Below are 15,588 nucleotides of genomic sequence, written 5' to 3'. Positions count from 1 at the left end.
TAAGTATAGTGGCTCCTGTTACCTCTAGGATAAGAAAACTGCTTCTTGTTTTTAAAACCTTTCACAGTCTGGCCCAAACAAAGATTCTAGCCTCAATATATATTTCTTCCCTTTCCATACTTCATGCTTCAGTCAAACTGGCCTTCTCTCTGTTTTTCACTCATGGTTTACCATCAAATGCTGGCTTCCCTACAGGCTGAGAATGTCCATCCTCCTCTCTCACTTTCACCTCAAAGAATCCCTGATTTCTTCAATATATAGCTCAAGGATAACCTTTCCTGATACCCTCAATGGCTAGGGCCATTTCTCCCTGGCTATCTCTCATTTTTTAATTGCTTTGTATGATAATGTGTATTCATTCTATGTGTGTATGTATGTATATATATGATATATATAAATGAATTGTGTGTGTGTGTGTGTGTGTGTGTGTGTGTGTACATGTACACATCTCTCTTCTGGTAGAATGTGAGCTCTTTGAGAAAAGAGATTATTTTATTTTTTATATTTTTATTCACATCTAGCACATTGCCAGGCATGGAGTAGGCATTGAATAAATACTTATTGATTTATTGATGGAAAGAGCATAGAAACTTCTGGTATATAACATATCGATTCTAGAATCTGTTCTCATTGGTGATAACATTTAACTCAGTACTAGTATTACTAAGTGATTACTGTGTGCAAGGCATGATGCTAGGTGCTTGACGGTTAAAATTTTGCCTAGAGGCCCAACAAAATGAATTTTTTGGTTGTATTTTTCAGATTGTCTTCCTACACAATGACAGATATATTGAATTTCATTCACAACAAGGTTTTTATTACAAAACCAGAATACCCAAGTTTGGCAGGGATTTTTCTTATCACTATCCATCTTGTGATTTGTACTTCGTTGGTGCAAGGTATTGAACCTGCTATATGGGCTTCCTCTACTCCATCCCCAATTAGCATTTATTAAAATATCTACTAGTTAATTGGTAATTTTTCTTAATGTTAAAACTGGAGACTAATTACATATATCATGGTAAAACCAAGTCATACTGAAGATGAGTATTGTGCAGGATAAGCTATGTTCTTGAGAAGTAGAGAAATGGGTCTTTAGGAGAAAAACTTAGCTCAGTAGAAGCAGTTTTCAGAGATGGTGCTATTTTGCTTTTGAGAAGCACCTAACAGTGTACACTTAATTGTGTTCTTTGAACCTTACTTTCAAGTGTGCTTATATATTTGCTGTCCTGCTACCCCCCACTGCCTTCGTGCTTTTTGCTGGTTTCCTTTGTGACTGAGGTGATATATTTTCAGGATTACTGATTGGAATTAGGATTTCAGTCTGTGGTCATAGATCTATACAGAATGAAATTACTGGTTCCTAGTGGGGATTGAACCTGTGACTTTAATTGGCATGATGTTCTAACCATTTGAACCAGTTAGATCCACAGTGTGATAAGGTAATAGCACTTCTTAAATCTCTTTGTTAACTGATTTTGAACTTAGTATATTAAAGCACTGCATGTATTTTTGAAAATCCTTTTTGTGTAAGCAGATTCACAGGAAGTAGCAATTAACCGCTTTAGAATTTAGGGTTATTTTTTAATGAAAGGGACGTCATGAAGGCATTATGATGGTTAAAGGGCCTACCATTTTACAATTAGCTTTAAAATTATGTAGATTTAATTTATCAAATGAGTAACTGTAGCTTTTCTTCCTTAGCTCTGAAGTATACAGGTTAAATTTAGAACAAGGACGGTACCTAAATCCTCTCCAAACAGGTTCTGCGTGAGTATTTCTCCAGTTTAAGTAATACTTGATTTCTACCCATAGGGGGAGCCAAAAGTTAAACTTCTTAGGTTACTAGTGTCCATCGTGGGAACTTTTTATATCAGTACAGATTTCAACCCATCTATAATTTAGTCTTAGAGAATTACTTGATGCTTAGAGAGGTTAAATGACTTGCACATATTCATAAAGCAAGAGTCTCTACTGATACAAGAGTTAAACGTGGAACTTTATCCCATGTTTTATGGACTCTGTGCTATGCTTATTCAAAGGAATATATTATCATTGGAAGTTTAAAAAAATGACTTTCTACTTAAAAAAATCCATTAATATTTTCTAAAAGTACTTTATTTCTGAGCAGATCTAATTTTAAAAGGAGTTTAATGTAGTCAAAATCAGAAAAGATTTTTTTTCTTTTTGCATTATCCGCAGTACTTTGGATGGCCCTGATTATTTTGTTGATTTTGTAACCAAATTTGGTTAATAGAGTCACCCATAGATAACAGAGCTAGAAGAAACTTTAGAGGTTAGCTAGTTCAGCCTGTTCACATTATACATGAGCAAACTGAGACTTAAAGATGTGTGGTGATTTAATTAAGGTCCCACAGATAGAATATAAGAGAGTCAGGATTTGAATACAGAGCCTGAAATTCCAGATCCAGCATTCTTTATTAGGAGACAAGCATTTTGGAAGCTCTGCATTCATGCCATTGACAGCTTCATATTTTATGTCTTCATTTACTTAAAGATAATATCGAGTAGAAGACAAAATTCTTTTCTAGGAATGAGAAGACTGTGGTTCTTAGCCTTTTTTGTTCAAAAAAGAAGGACCACCAGCACATCAATGAGCTTTCTTGTGACTCCACGTTCTCATTTGTAGATAAGCATAGTACGTCAAACTGACTTCATTCCATAGAATTTTTGTAAAGGCTTGATCTTTTAAGGACTTTGTATGCCCAAAAAAAAAATGAGTATTAACAATCATTTTTTTCCCTTTACTATTGTAGAGAAAACAATGTTTGTGACATAAATTCCATGCATGGCTTGTTTGCCACAGGCACAATAGAGGTAAGCATTTCGGTATTATGTTTTAAAAGTAATATACAGTATGACTTTGTAGGAAACCTCTGCAGAAGGTTTGCTTAGTATTATTGATACGTACCCTTGTTCAGTGTCAAGGAATAAATAAAATTTTCTTAGTGATATATTTATTATATACATACCCACACGTACATTTGCTTAGAGGGTAAGAGTGTGCGTGCATGCGTATATGCGTGTGCTCATGTGTGTGTGTGTATGTATACACATGCATGCATACATACATATGTTTTAGATATAAAAGTAAATGAAATAGGCTAGAGAAGACATCAGTTACATGCTGGTAATGTGTTTTTGTTTCGTTAGAAATTTTAAGAACAGCACTGAGAGCATGGAAGCTTTTTTGTTATAGGAAAGTATAATGTTGGATACTTGGTATTGTAGAGATTCTTTAATTCTGTGACAGCAAGTATATTATTCCAGACAAAATTAAAGTGGGCTTTTAAAATCCTTTCCCAAAATAATATATATTGTAAAAAAAATTTGCTGCCTGCATTTTACTATTTGATTTTTAAAAAAATGCTCTTGTCACAATCACCTCATGAGGTAACTGCTGTATTATTCCCATTTTACAGATGAGGAAACTGGTATTTAGAGAAGTGAAGTGTCTTAGAATCGTAGCTTTAAAGCTAGAGGAGTTCATCACTTATCCTCAGAAAGAATGCATGACTTGCCCTGGGTCTCACAGGTAGTAAATAGAAGAGCAAAGATTTGAAACCAGAGCCTCCAATCCAGGTCTCTTGATCTGGAGATAGCAACTTGTTATGTCCACCTTACTGTTTCTAGATGATACTGCTTTATCAAATATAGTACACCAAATAATGTAATTTTCATTTTTGTAAATATTCAGAAGACTAGCTTTTATTAGTTAAATACTTGAATTTAGATCATCAGTAATCAGTAAAAAGAAAAGCTGTTTTTTAGTTTACTTTCACCAATATGTATGCTTTCTTCAGAATTTTGAATCTAGGGGCAGCTAGGTGGTGCAAGGAAAGAGCTTTGGCTCTGAAGTCAGGAGGACCTGAGTTCAAATCCGTCCTCAGACCAAACACTTGACACTTATTAGCTGTGTGACCTTGCCTAAAACAAACAAAAAAAAACCCAGGAAAAAAAACAAAAAAGAAAAAAAAAGAAATATATATAATTTTGAATCTTTTTTTCCTTATAATTATGGAATCTTTTGTGATCATGAGCAAGCAATTTAACCTTTCTGAACCTCTGTTTTCTTATCTGCAAGATAGGTATAATAATTTTATTACCTACCTCACAAGATTGTGAGGAAAAAACAAAACTTAAAAAACTTTAAAATGTTACAGAAATGTTAGTTGTCAGTACTTCTGGAATGAGAAACTTCTTTCCTTGTTCCCTTATATGACTTTCTGGGTAAGTTATAACTTCTCTCTTCTTATTAATTAGTCTTTACCTTGCTTACTATATATCATAAGGATATTTTTGTGTTTAGGAGGTGTGGTGTTAATGACAGTTTCTGACGTATATTTGATATTGCTTTAACTTCTAAGGCAAGACTCGTTTTCTAATAGATGATTATTTCTTTTGTTTAGGGTAGAGTTGAATGCTGGGACCCTAGAACCCGAAATCGGGTTGGACTCTTAGACTGTGCTTTAAGCAGTGTCACAGCTGATACGGAGTAAGTAAAAAAAAAATTGACTTGAATTTTTGAGACAAAGTATAGTCTATGGCTTCCCCTATGCATATTTCAAGAGAAAGCAAAATAGTACATAGTGAAATCCTTAGAAGATTTCCACGTATAAAGATGTCAAATGTTATAGCTTCATATCTTTTTTATTTTTTTCTTTTTAAAAAGAACTTCTATAATAGAATTCTGCTGAATTGAATAAAGGTTAACAAAAAGTCTAAAGTAGAAACTCTCTTTATAAAGAACTTTGCAGGCCATCCTAATTAGTTGCAAAGGAATTTGTTAACAGTTTAAGAAATAACATTCCTAGTTTGCAGCATCTGAAATTAAAACTGAGTTGCAGTGGAATGGTCTTGCTTCAGGAATTAGTGGGTTCCCTATTACTGGGGGTCTTCAGTGGAATCTGGATGACCACTTGTCATGAGTAATGTTATGGGGATTCCTGTTAAGGTATCAATTGGAATAGAATGTCCTCTGTAATAACATTTATTATAATGGAATTTTACCTGCAAGCATTGCTTTTTTTTTTTTTTTAAAGAAATGCCATCTTGGGCAGCTAGGTGGTACAATGGATAGAGCACTGGCCTTGGAGTCAGGAGTACCTGGGTTCAAATCTGGCCTCAGATACGTACTACCTGTGTGACCCTGAGCAAGTAAATTAACCCCAGTTGCCTCTAAAAAGAAAAAGAAATGCTATCTCCTACTTGGAATTAGTCTAAGAGCTTTTCTTATTAAACTTTAGGAGACTTGGTGTAATGAGGAGGCAAGGATGGAGGCTCATTTACATATCACATTTTGTTTGTATAAAGGTGTTTCCTTTTGGAACTAAAATTACTTGGCAGAATGAATGGTGTTTAGTGTATATTTAATTTCCCATGTGACTTGAACCGTAGAATTGCAAGGTTAGAAGGGACCTGCCTGATCATTTAGTCTAAATCATGGCCAAATCATTAATTTTGTCTCCAGAAGTTTTGTAGGCTATTCATTAAGGTCATTTTCTTTAAGGGTAGTCCTTTATCAGGGAGGTGTCAGGCTGAAGCTAGTTTAGGGGAAGCTGGAAAGCAGGACTTATCTTTTTAGTTTCAGCCATTAAAAAAACAAATTGTAAAGTACATAACTGCGATAAGTTACCTTAGACTGTTAACAAACTTTGAATCTTTTTTCTCCTATTTTTTGGAAACTTTTGTCTGGTCACATTCTGCACACACGTGCGTGCGCACACACACACACCCTCTCAACTTCCCTCCCCCTTACACACACATTTTTCATAATTTTGAATATATTTTTCTTATGGTCAAAGGATCTAATTCAATTATTCGCTATGTAACCATGGGCAAGTGATTTAATCTTTCTGAATCTCAGTTTCCCCTTTTTCAAAATGGGTGTAGAAATATTCACATACCTATTCCCCAGGGTTGTGAGAAAAAGCACTTTAAAAACTTGAAAATGTTATAGAAATGTGAATTGTTATCACTGCTTCTAGGATGAGAAGTTTTCCTTGTTCCCTTATATGATTTACTGTGCAAGTTTAAATTTCTCTCTTTATTAGTCTTTACCTTTACTGTATGTGTGTGTATATCATATATGATATATATTAGTCATATGAATATATGTACACATATACATAAACTCTCTCTCTCTTTTTCTCTTTCTCTCTTTCACTCTGTCTCTGACTTTTGCTTCTTTTGGTATATGCCCAGTGGATGAATTTCTGTGTCAATGGCTGTGGACAATTTAGTAACTTTTCTTGCATAATTCCAAATTGTTATCTAGGTTTTCAGACCAGTTCACATCATTGTGCTTGTTTTCCCGCTGCCCCTTCAACATTTGTGTATCTGTCAATAGGTATAACCATTCTGGAAAACTATTTGGAATTATACCCAAAAATATATGTTTCTAAATATATTTCTGTTGATAAACCATGAATTCCCTTTGATTTTAGCTATATTAAAGCTATGACCATACTCAAAAGGGATAAAAGAAAAAGGTCCTATATGTACAAAAATATTTGTAGCCATTTCTTTTTGTGGTAGCAAAAAACTGGAAACTAAGAGGATTTCCAACAATTGAGGAATGGTAGAATAAGCTGTAGTATATAAATGTGATGTAATATTATTGTGCTGAAGCTGTGAAGAAATAGAGAAATCCTTGTATGAACTGATGTGGAGTGAAGTGAGCAGAACCAGAATAATGTATACCATAACATCAGTATTACAAAGATTAACAATTTTGAAACCTTTTATAAACTGGTAAAGAATGAAACAAACAGAATCATTGTCTGTGGTACCTTTTAGTGAGGTATAGTTTCTTTATCTTTCTTAATTAGATCCATTTTTGCTTTTGGTCCGAGATCGTAATTTCCAACCCTGCTTTTTTTTTTTTTAACTTCGGCTGAAGTGTAATAGATTCTATCCCATCCCCTTAACCTTTATTCTGTGTGTATCTCTGTGCTTCAGATGTGTTTCTTGTAAACACCACATTGTAAGATTCTGGTTTTTAATCTATTCTGCTATCCATTTTCATTTTATAGATGAGTTCATCCCTTTCACTTTTACAGTTATGATAACTAGCTGTATATTTACCTCCTTCCTATTTTTCCCTTGTTTATCCTTTTCTCTGTCTTACCTTTTAGCCAGTCTCTCCTCACAAGTATTTTACTTTTGATCACATACTTCCACAATGTGCCCTGCCTTCTATCAGTCCCCCCTCTACCCCTTCTCTTATCACTATCCATTTTTATTTCTGTATAGGATAAGATAGGTTTCTTTATCCAACTGTGTATGTATGTTATTCCCTCTGAGCCAGTTCAGAGAGTAAGGTTCAAATGTTACCCGCCACCCCACCCCTATAGTCTGCCTTTCATTGTAATAGCTCTTTTATACCTCTTAATGTGAGATAATTTGCCCCATTCTATCTCCCTTTTCCCTTTACTCCCAGTGCAGTCTTCTTTCTCCATCCTTAGTTTTGTATTTTTGAATATCATCCCATCATAGTCATCTCATACCCACACCCTCTGTCCATGTATACTCTGATTGCCCTTATGATGATAAAGTTCTTAAGAATTAGAAAAATCATCTTACCATGTAGAAATATAAACAGGTTAACCTTATTGAATCTCTTATGTTTTCTCTTTTTTGTTTCTTTTTTTACCTTTTATGTTTCTCTTGAATCTTGTATTTGAATATCAGATTTTTTATTCAGCTCTGGTCTTTTAATTAAGAACACTTGAAAGTCCTCTGTTTCATTAAATATCCATTTTCTTTTTCCTCTGAAGGACTATGCTGTATTTGCTGGATAGGTGATTCTTGGTTGTAATCCTAACTTCTTTGCTTTCTGGAATATCAAATCCAAGCCCTCTGGTTCTTTAATGTAGAAACTGCTAAATCATATGTAATCCTGAATGTGGCTCCACAATATTTGAATTGTTTCTTTCTGGCTTCCTGCATTATGTTCTTGACCTGGGAGTTCTGGAATTTGGCCATGATATTGCTGTGAGTTTTTATTTTGGGATCTTTCAGGTGGTGATTGGTGGCTTCTTTCAATTTCTGTTTTGTCCTCTGGTTCTAAGATATCAGGGCAGTTTTCCTTAATAATTTCTTGAACTGTGATGTCCAAGCTCCTTTTTTTTTTTTTTTTTAAAGATCATGGCTTTCAGGTAGTCCAATAATTCTTAAATTATCTCTCCTAGATTTATTTTCCAGGTAAGTTTTTTTCCAATGAGAAATTTCACATTTTTTTTCTTCTTTTGATTTTGTTTTATTGTTTCTTGTTGTTTCATGGAATCATTAGCTTCCATTTGTCCAACTCTAATTTTTAAGGAATTTTCTTCAGTGAGCTTTTGTACCTCCTTTTCCATTTTGCCAGTTCTGTTTTTTAAGGAGTTATTTTCTTCAGTGAATTTTTGTATCTTTTTCCATTTTTTTGTATTTTTTTACAAAGCTGTTGACTCTTTTTTTTTATGATTCTCTTGCATCAGTTGCCTGGGGTGTGACCTGCTGCTGTTTGTTTACCGCTTTCCACTCCAGAGAGACAGACCTTTCCCATTGTTCTGCTTCCCCACTCCTAAATTGGTTCTGAGATATTTTTCAAGGTTGTTAGGAGGGGAATTTGAGAGGGCCCTAGGAAGTTTCTTCCTCACTCTGCCATCATAGCACTGGAAATTTCTAAATACTTTTTAGTATATTTTGAGATCTGATACTGTTAGATCCCCTTCATTCTCATTTCTTTTCATCATTTCTTTTGAGATTTTTGACTTTCTTTTTCTTTTCTGTGAATTTCATTTTTTTTTCTAGTTCTATAAAGTAATCCTTTGATAGTTTATTTAGTTTAGCATTGAATAAGTAAATTTTTTAATATTTATTGCCTTTTTTATTATTTTGGTTCATGCTACCCAGGAGCAATTAATATATTTGCAGTTATTTAGGTCTGTATTTCTATAAACATTTGTTTAAGCTACCTTTAATCCTAACTGCATTTAGCAGTAATCTTTAGCACTCAGGAGCCCCCAGATTTTATAATCTAGAAAAAAATTTTTTCTTCTTCCTTTACTAGCAGCAGTTGATTAGCAGTTAGCAGATCCATGCCAGACCCTAATTACTGATTATACCCTGGCAAGCCTCAGCCTTGGATCACTCCTGCCATTTGTCACCTTCTGTCCTACACATGTGTTGTGAAGGAAGGTAAAAGAAAATCATGCAACTGTTCTCACTAGGTTCAGTACACATTTATGTTACATAATCTCAAGGGAGCCCTTACTTCTGGTAGACATTCCTGCTGTATCTCCCTTATCAACTCACTATCCCATTTTCCAGTTGGGCTCTTCCAGACCTTTTCATCCCTCAAACCTCCCATGGCTCCTCTTTCCCCTACCTTCTCAGCTTAGAACCTTACCTCACATTTTAAAGAAGAAATTGAGTCCCTGTTCTCCTCTTTTTTATCTCCTGTCATTCAGGAGCCTTCTGCTGTTACCTCGTCTGTCACCCATCTCACATGATGAAGTGGCCTTACTCCTTGGCAAAACTAACCGCTTTACCTGTTCAAGCAGTCTTATTCCATCCTATCTCCTCTAACAGATTGTCCTCTGTCATCCCTAGTTTTTTTCAGTCTCTCCATCTCTACTAGCTTGTTCCCAACTGCCTACAAATTTGCCCATGTCTCTACCATCCTGAAAAAATCCTTACTTGATCCTTCTATCCCCACTAACTATCATCTTAAATCAAAGACTGTTTATAATAGATGCCACCACTTTCTTTCCTCTCACTCTCTTCTTAACCCCTTATAAACTAGCATCCAACCTTGTCATTCCCCTATAACTTCTCTCTCCAAAGTTACTAGTAATCTCTCAGTTAGGAAATTCAATGCCCTTTTCTCAATCCTCATTCTCCTTGACCTTTCTGCAGCCTTTGACACTGCTATCATCCTCTCCTTTATAATATCTTCCCTCCAGGCTTCTGAGATAAAACACTCTCCTTTTTTTCCTCCTACCTGGCTGACCACTGCTCATTTTCCTTTGCTGGATCCTCATCTAGAGCATGTCTCATAACCATAGATGTCCCTCAGGGTTCTGTCCTGGACCCTCCTACCGTCTCTCTCTATATAACGTCACTTGGTGATTTCGTCAGCTCCCATGCACTTAATTACCAGCTCTATGCTAATGATTTTCAGATCTATTTATTCTACTCCAAACTCTCTGCTGACTTCTAATCTTGCATCTCAAACTGCCTTTCAGACATTTTGAACTAGATGTCCAGCGAACAGCTTAACGTCAATATGCCAGAAACAGAACTCATCATCTTTTCCCCTAACACCCTCACCTCCTGCGGCCCCCCTCCCCCGCCCCGGGCTTCCCCCTTCTCTATTACTGTCGAGGGCAACACCGTCCTCCCGGGCCCTCAGGCTCCCAACCTAGGAGTCATCATGAACTCTTTACTCTCATCCCCCATATCCAAGCTGTTTTCAAGGCTTGTCAATTTTTCACCTTTGCGATATCGCCCTAATACTTTCCCTTCTTTCCTCTGATACTGCCACCACTCTGATTCAGACCTCCATTACCTCATGCCTGGGCTATTGCAATAGCCTGCTGGTGGGCCTACTTACCTCAAGTCTCTCCACACTCATTCCATCATCTGTTCAGCCACCAAAATGATTTTTTTAAAAATTTATTTTGATTTATCAACAAACACTTCCATAAGCTTTTGAGTTTAAAATTTTTCTCTCCCTCCCTCCCCCCTTCCTCCCCAAGACAGTTCACAATTTGATATAGGCTACATATATATATATATATATATATACATTCCTATTAAACATATTTTCACATTAGTGATATTATAAGGAAGAATCAGAACCAATAGGAGGAACAACCAGAAAGAGGAAACAAAACAAAGCAGAAGAAAAAAAAATAGCACATGGTATGCTTCGATCGGCTTTCAAACTCCATAGTTCTTCCTTCACCAAGTGATTTTCTTAAAGGCCAGGTCCAATCATGTCACCCTCCTACTCAATAAACTCCAGTGGCTTCCTGTTGCTATCAGTATCAAATACAAAATACTATGTTTGGCATTCAAAACACATCATAACCTTAGCCTCCTCCTGTCTCTCCAGTCTTCTCACACCTTACTCCCTGCCACATAACTATTTGATCCAGTGATGCTGGCATTCTGGCTATTTGATGCACAAGAACCCTCCATCTTTTGATTTTCTGTAGCTGTCCTCCATGCCTGGAGCACTCTCCCTGTTCACTTTTGTCTACTGATTCCCTGGCTTCCTATAAGTCCCAACTAAAATACCATCTTCTACTAAAAGCCATTCCCAACTCCTTTTAATTCTAGTGCCTTCCCTCTATTAATTTATTTCCTATTTACCCTGTAATACGTAGGATAAATAGCTTGTTTACATAAGCTATATAGGATAAATAGCTTATGCATATATGATATAGCATATTTTTATATATTTGCATGTTGTCTTCTCCAATAGATTGGAAACTCTTTGAGGGCAGGAACTGTCTTTTCCCTCTTTTGGTATCCCAAGTGCTTAGCACAGTGCCTGGTATATAGTCGGTACTTAATAAATGTTTATTGATTGAATTCAGGACAACCTCATTTACAAGGTAATTTTGAGAGGTCCAGAAAGAAAAAAAATTTAAATTAACTAAATTACTTTCTCCTAGTATGCCATTTATGCCACTACTGAGAATTTTTTAAAAATCAGTTTTCAGTAGTTCATGTTTATAAAAAGTATGTGCATGCCTACATGGATGATTGCATATTTAGTTAACTTATAAATATTGTATAGTTTTTATACACACACACATATATACAATATATATAATATATTGTATAGTTTAAGATTTTTTTCATTCATGCTATGATACTGTAGCTCTTAGTTTTTTTTGCCAATTACCTTTGGACTTATATCTTAATAAAGCTCAATTAATTTAATTTTGATTTCCTTTTTTGTTATTGTTTTAAAAAAATTACAAGTTATTTCTTTCTCACTTTGAATCTTAGAATTATGATGCTAGAAGAGATTTGAGAGATTATCTGGTTCAATTTGTGAGGTATAGGGAAAAAGCACCCAAGTTGAGGTAATAGGACCTGGATTGAGATCTTTACTGTGCTCTGTCATGCCTGTGTGTAACGTTGAGTCAAATCACTTTTCCTCTCTAGGTCTTAGTTTCATCAGCAAAATGATGTGGTTACACTAGATGATGTCTGAGGTCCTTTCCAGCTCTAGATCCTATAATATCCTCCTTTTACAGAGAGAGAACTTACTTATTTATTGTTTTACGTGTTGGAGCCTAAAAATATTTCTTCTTAATAATTTGGGCAATTTCTTTTGTAGCCTTTGAATTAAACAACCATAAAGAGAAGCTGGATTTGGCTGGAGTTGGTGGTAAAATATTAAAATGTTGAACTGATTTTGCTAAAGTGCATGTCTGAATATACCAGTTATTTTGAAGGATTCTTGGCCATTGTGTAAATGGAACATACATTATGTCTTTCAGGATAGACAGTTTGCCTACAATCTCAGCCCTAAAATTTAATGGTGCCTTAAACATGGCAGTTGGAACATCTACAGGGCAGGTAAATATGTCGTGAATTGAAACTGCAGTTTATCCAGTCTTTGTGCACGTGATGTGGAGGATGCCATCTGTTAGGTTGCTCACAAATATGATGATTTAGGTTTCAGGGTTCATGAGTAGTATTGCTAAAAATTACTTGAGATCTCGTAGTTGAGAGATCCAACTTAATGGATATATTCACTATTCTTTCAAAACCTTTTCTGTATTAACTTAGTCATTAAAAAACTATAGTCATTATCTCAGCTTTATAGGAATTACTCCACTGAGTTAATATTTGATGCTATAGTTTCAGTTTTCCATAGGCTTACATATTTAGCAATGATAGGATCCTTCAAATTATCTTATCTACCTTCTTCAATTTTATAGATGAAGATGCAGAGAGAAGTTTAGCGATTTGTATTTGGTCACATAAGTTGTAAATAGAAGAGCAGAATTTGAACCAAGGTCCTCAGACTGTAAATCTAATGTCTGTCCACTTCTCCAAAGCTGCTTTCATAGGGGAGTCAATATAAGAAACATCCATTCGTTATTTGTGTTTACAAAATCACTTTAAAGATAATCTTAATGATTCTACTTAAGGTCCATTTACTGTTATGATAAATTCCTCCTCCATCTCAGTATTAGGAAAAAGTTTGTACTGGTAAATTTGGATTTTGAAAAAAATTATGCAATGAATATTGTGAAATCTGTAAAACACAGTATATTTTCCTTTGTACCTTTGCAGCCGGGAAACTAAATTCAGGGCTCAACTGAAGTAGCTTGACTTATTCTAGGGCCTGGCTAATAATTACTTGACTCTTTACTCCTTTTTCTTATGTTTTTCATTTTTCTATTTTAGGTTGTTTAATTTTGTAGGAATCTTTTCATTCATTTAAGACACAGATGTCATATAGTTTATTGATTTTTTTTTTTCTTAGCACATATGCTTATTTGGTTGAAGCAAATTAGTTCCTTCCTTATGCCAGGGTTTTCCTTTCAACATTCAGGTACTTCCCAAATATAAGAAACTTTTTAATGGTAAGGTCAAGTCCAGCATTTATTAGGGAATACCAGTCATTGGTGGACAAAGCACAAAAGACCTATTCTTAATCACTCTGGAAAGATTCTCTTTTTGGCTTAATTTATTTGTTGAACGTTTTGCTGAATAGAATATTAATAATAAAATAATTAGGCAAGTACCAAACTGTTCAAAATCTAAAATATTTTCTTTTAGTTTCCTTTTTTCTTGTTTTGGTTATTCTAGTTTTTCATAGCACAGATAACTTTAACTTTTTTTTCTTTTTTCTCAAAGGTTTTGTTGTATGATCTTCGCTCCAGTAACCCATTACTGGTTAAGGATCACCAGTATGGTCTAGCTATTAAATCAATCCAGTTCCAGAATTCGTTAGATTTAATTTTATCTGCAGACTCTCGAATCATCAAAATGTGGAACAAAGACACAGTAAGTGTTACAGTGTTGAATTTTCATTCCTTCATTTGCCTCTTTTGATACCATTTTGAGAAGGTATTGATTCTTAGAAATTGTTAAGAGACAGTTTAGAAAGCTCTAGTAGGAAGTCAACTACTATACTATAGATAAGGTCTGTTTAGATAGTAGAGTCATTACTCTTTGCTTTTTACTTGCTATGTCGTTTTTCATTTTGAAAAGTGAACATAAAGTTTAACAGTATTTAGGTCAGTGAAGAGCCCGAGGGATAGCCATTAAAGAAACTATTTCTTGAATCCCATAAAGTAGCTTTTAGACCCTGAAGTTCTGTCTCATCTTTATGAAAGCTAACTATGTGTTCAGAATATCTTTCCATGATCATCCTTTTTAATTTATATTCTTCTTTTCTATCATAAACTTGGGAAAAATCAAGTAAGTGCACACAAACTAAGTTTTTTTTTTCTTTTTCTCCAATTCCTATTTTCATTTTTTTTTTCTAGGAAGAGGTGCTTTGTGGGAGGACAGAATAAGTATCTTGGTCTTTTAAATGGGATTGAAAAATATGTACAGTGGAAGCTGCTTAGGAGACTTGTCTGAATTGAATTAGTTCTAAATTCAGAAGCTATTATTCAAAAGAACCTTGGGAATTGTTTCTTATTTCTGTCCTCTTTCTTGGGGTTAAGAAAATACTGCTTTTGCTCTGTGGGCTAGCTTAGTTCCTCTTCTCCATTTTCATGGCAGGGCTTTATGATGAGGAAAAAGACACATCATTCAATTTATTTTTCCTTTATCATCTCATTATTTTTCCTTTAGAACCTACTTCTAATGGATTTTGTGTGCCTGGTGATATTGTCATCATTCTCCCATTTACCCGGGCTTAAGATATTTCTCATCTTCTAAGGTTTCGTCCAAGTATAATGTCCTTTGGGAAGCTTTCTCTGATTTCTCCCCTGCCCCCTCAAATAGTGCTGAGAAGTAAATCTTTTTTTTGCAATCAGTCTTTTTTTTTAAAATTAATTTATTTTGATTTATCAGCAATCACTTCCATGTGCTTTTGAGTTTAAAATTTTTCTCCCTCTTCCTCCCCACCACCCTCCCCAAGACGGTACACAATCTGATATAGGCTATACATATACATTCCTGTTAAACATATTTTCACATTAGTGATGTTGTAAGTAAGATTTAGAACCAATAGGAGGAACCACCAGGAAGAGGAAACAGAACTCAACAGAAGAAAAAAAAATAGCACATAGTATGCTTCGATCTATGTTCAAACTCCATAGTTCTTTCTTTGGATGTGGATAGCATTTTCCATTAGGAGGCCTTTGGAGATGCCTTAGATCCTTGTATTGCTAGGAAGGGTTAAGTTTATCAATATTAGTCGTTGCACAATGTGGCTGTTATTGTGTACAATGTTCTCTTGGTTCTGCTCACTTCACTCAGCATCAGATCAGGCAAGTCTTTCCAGGTTTTTCTGAAGTCAGCCTGTTCATCATTTCTTTATAGCACAATAGTTTTCCATTACATTCATATACCACAACTTGTTCAGCCATTCCC

The 15,588-nt window shown here is 35.0% G+C and overlaps 1 protein-coding gene across 1 annotated transcript in view; it reads left to right on the top strand.

The window, feature by feature from the left end:
• NOL10 (nucleolar protein 10) overlaps positions 1-15,588 on the top strand; it is a 112,032-nt gene that overhangs the window by 23,049 nt on the left and 73,395 nt on the right. The window contains exons 6-11 of the mRNA XM_027850587.1: positions 763-899; positions 1,705-1,770; positions 2,778-2,838; positions 4,431-4,516; positions 12,528-12,606; positions 13,897-14,046. Coding sequence (XP_027706388.1) covers positions 763-899; positions 1,705-1,770; positions 2,778-2,838; positions 4,431-4,516; positions 12,528-12,606; positions 13,897-14,046 — 579 coding nt within the window. The remainder of the gene's footprint in view (positions 1-762; positions 900-1,704; positions 1,771-2,777; positions 2,839-4,430; positions 4,517-12,527; positions 12,607-13,896; positions 14,047-15,588) is intronic.

Source organism: Vombatus ursinus, unplaced genomic scaffold, assembly GCF_900497805.2.
Source record: "Vombatus ursinus unplaced genomic scaffold, bare-nosed wombat genome assembly UNPS02009062.1, whole genome shotgun sequence".
NCBI lineage: Eukaryota > Metazoa > Chordata > Mammalia > Diprotodontia > Vombatidae > Vombatus > Vombatus ursinus.
Note: the sequence above shows the minus strand (reverse complement) of the source record. Positions and strands in the feature narration are given on the sequence as shown.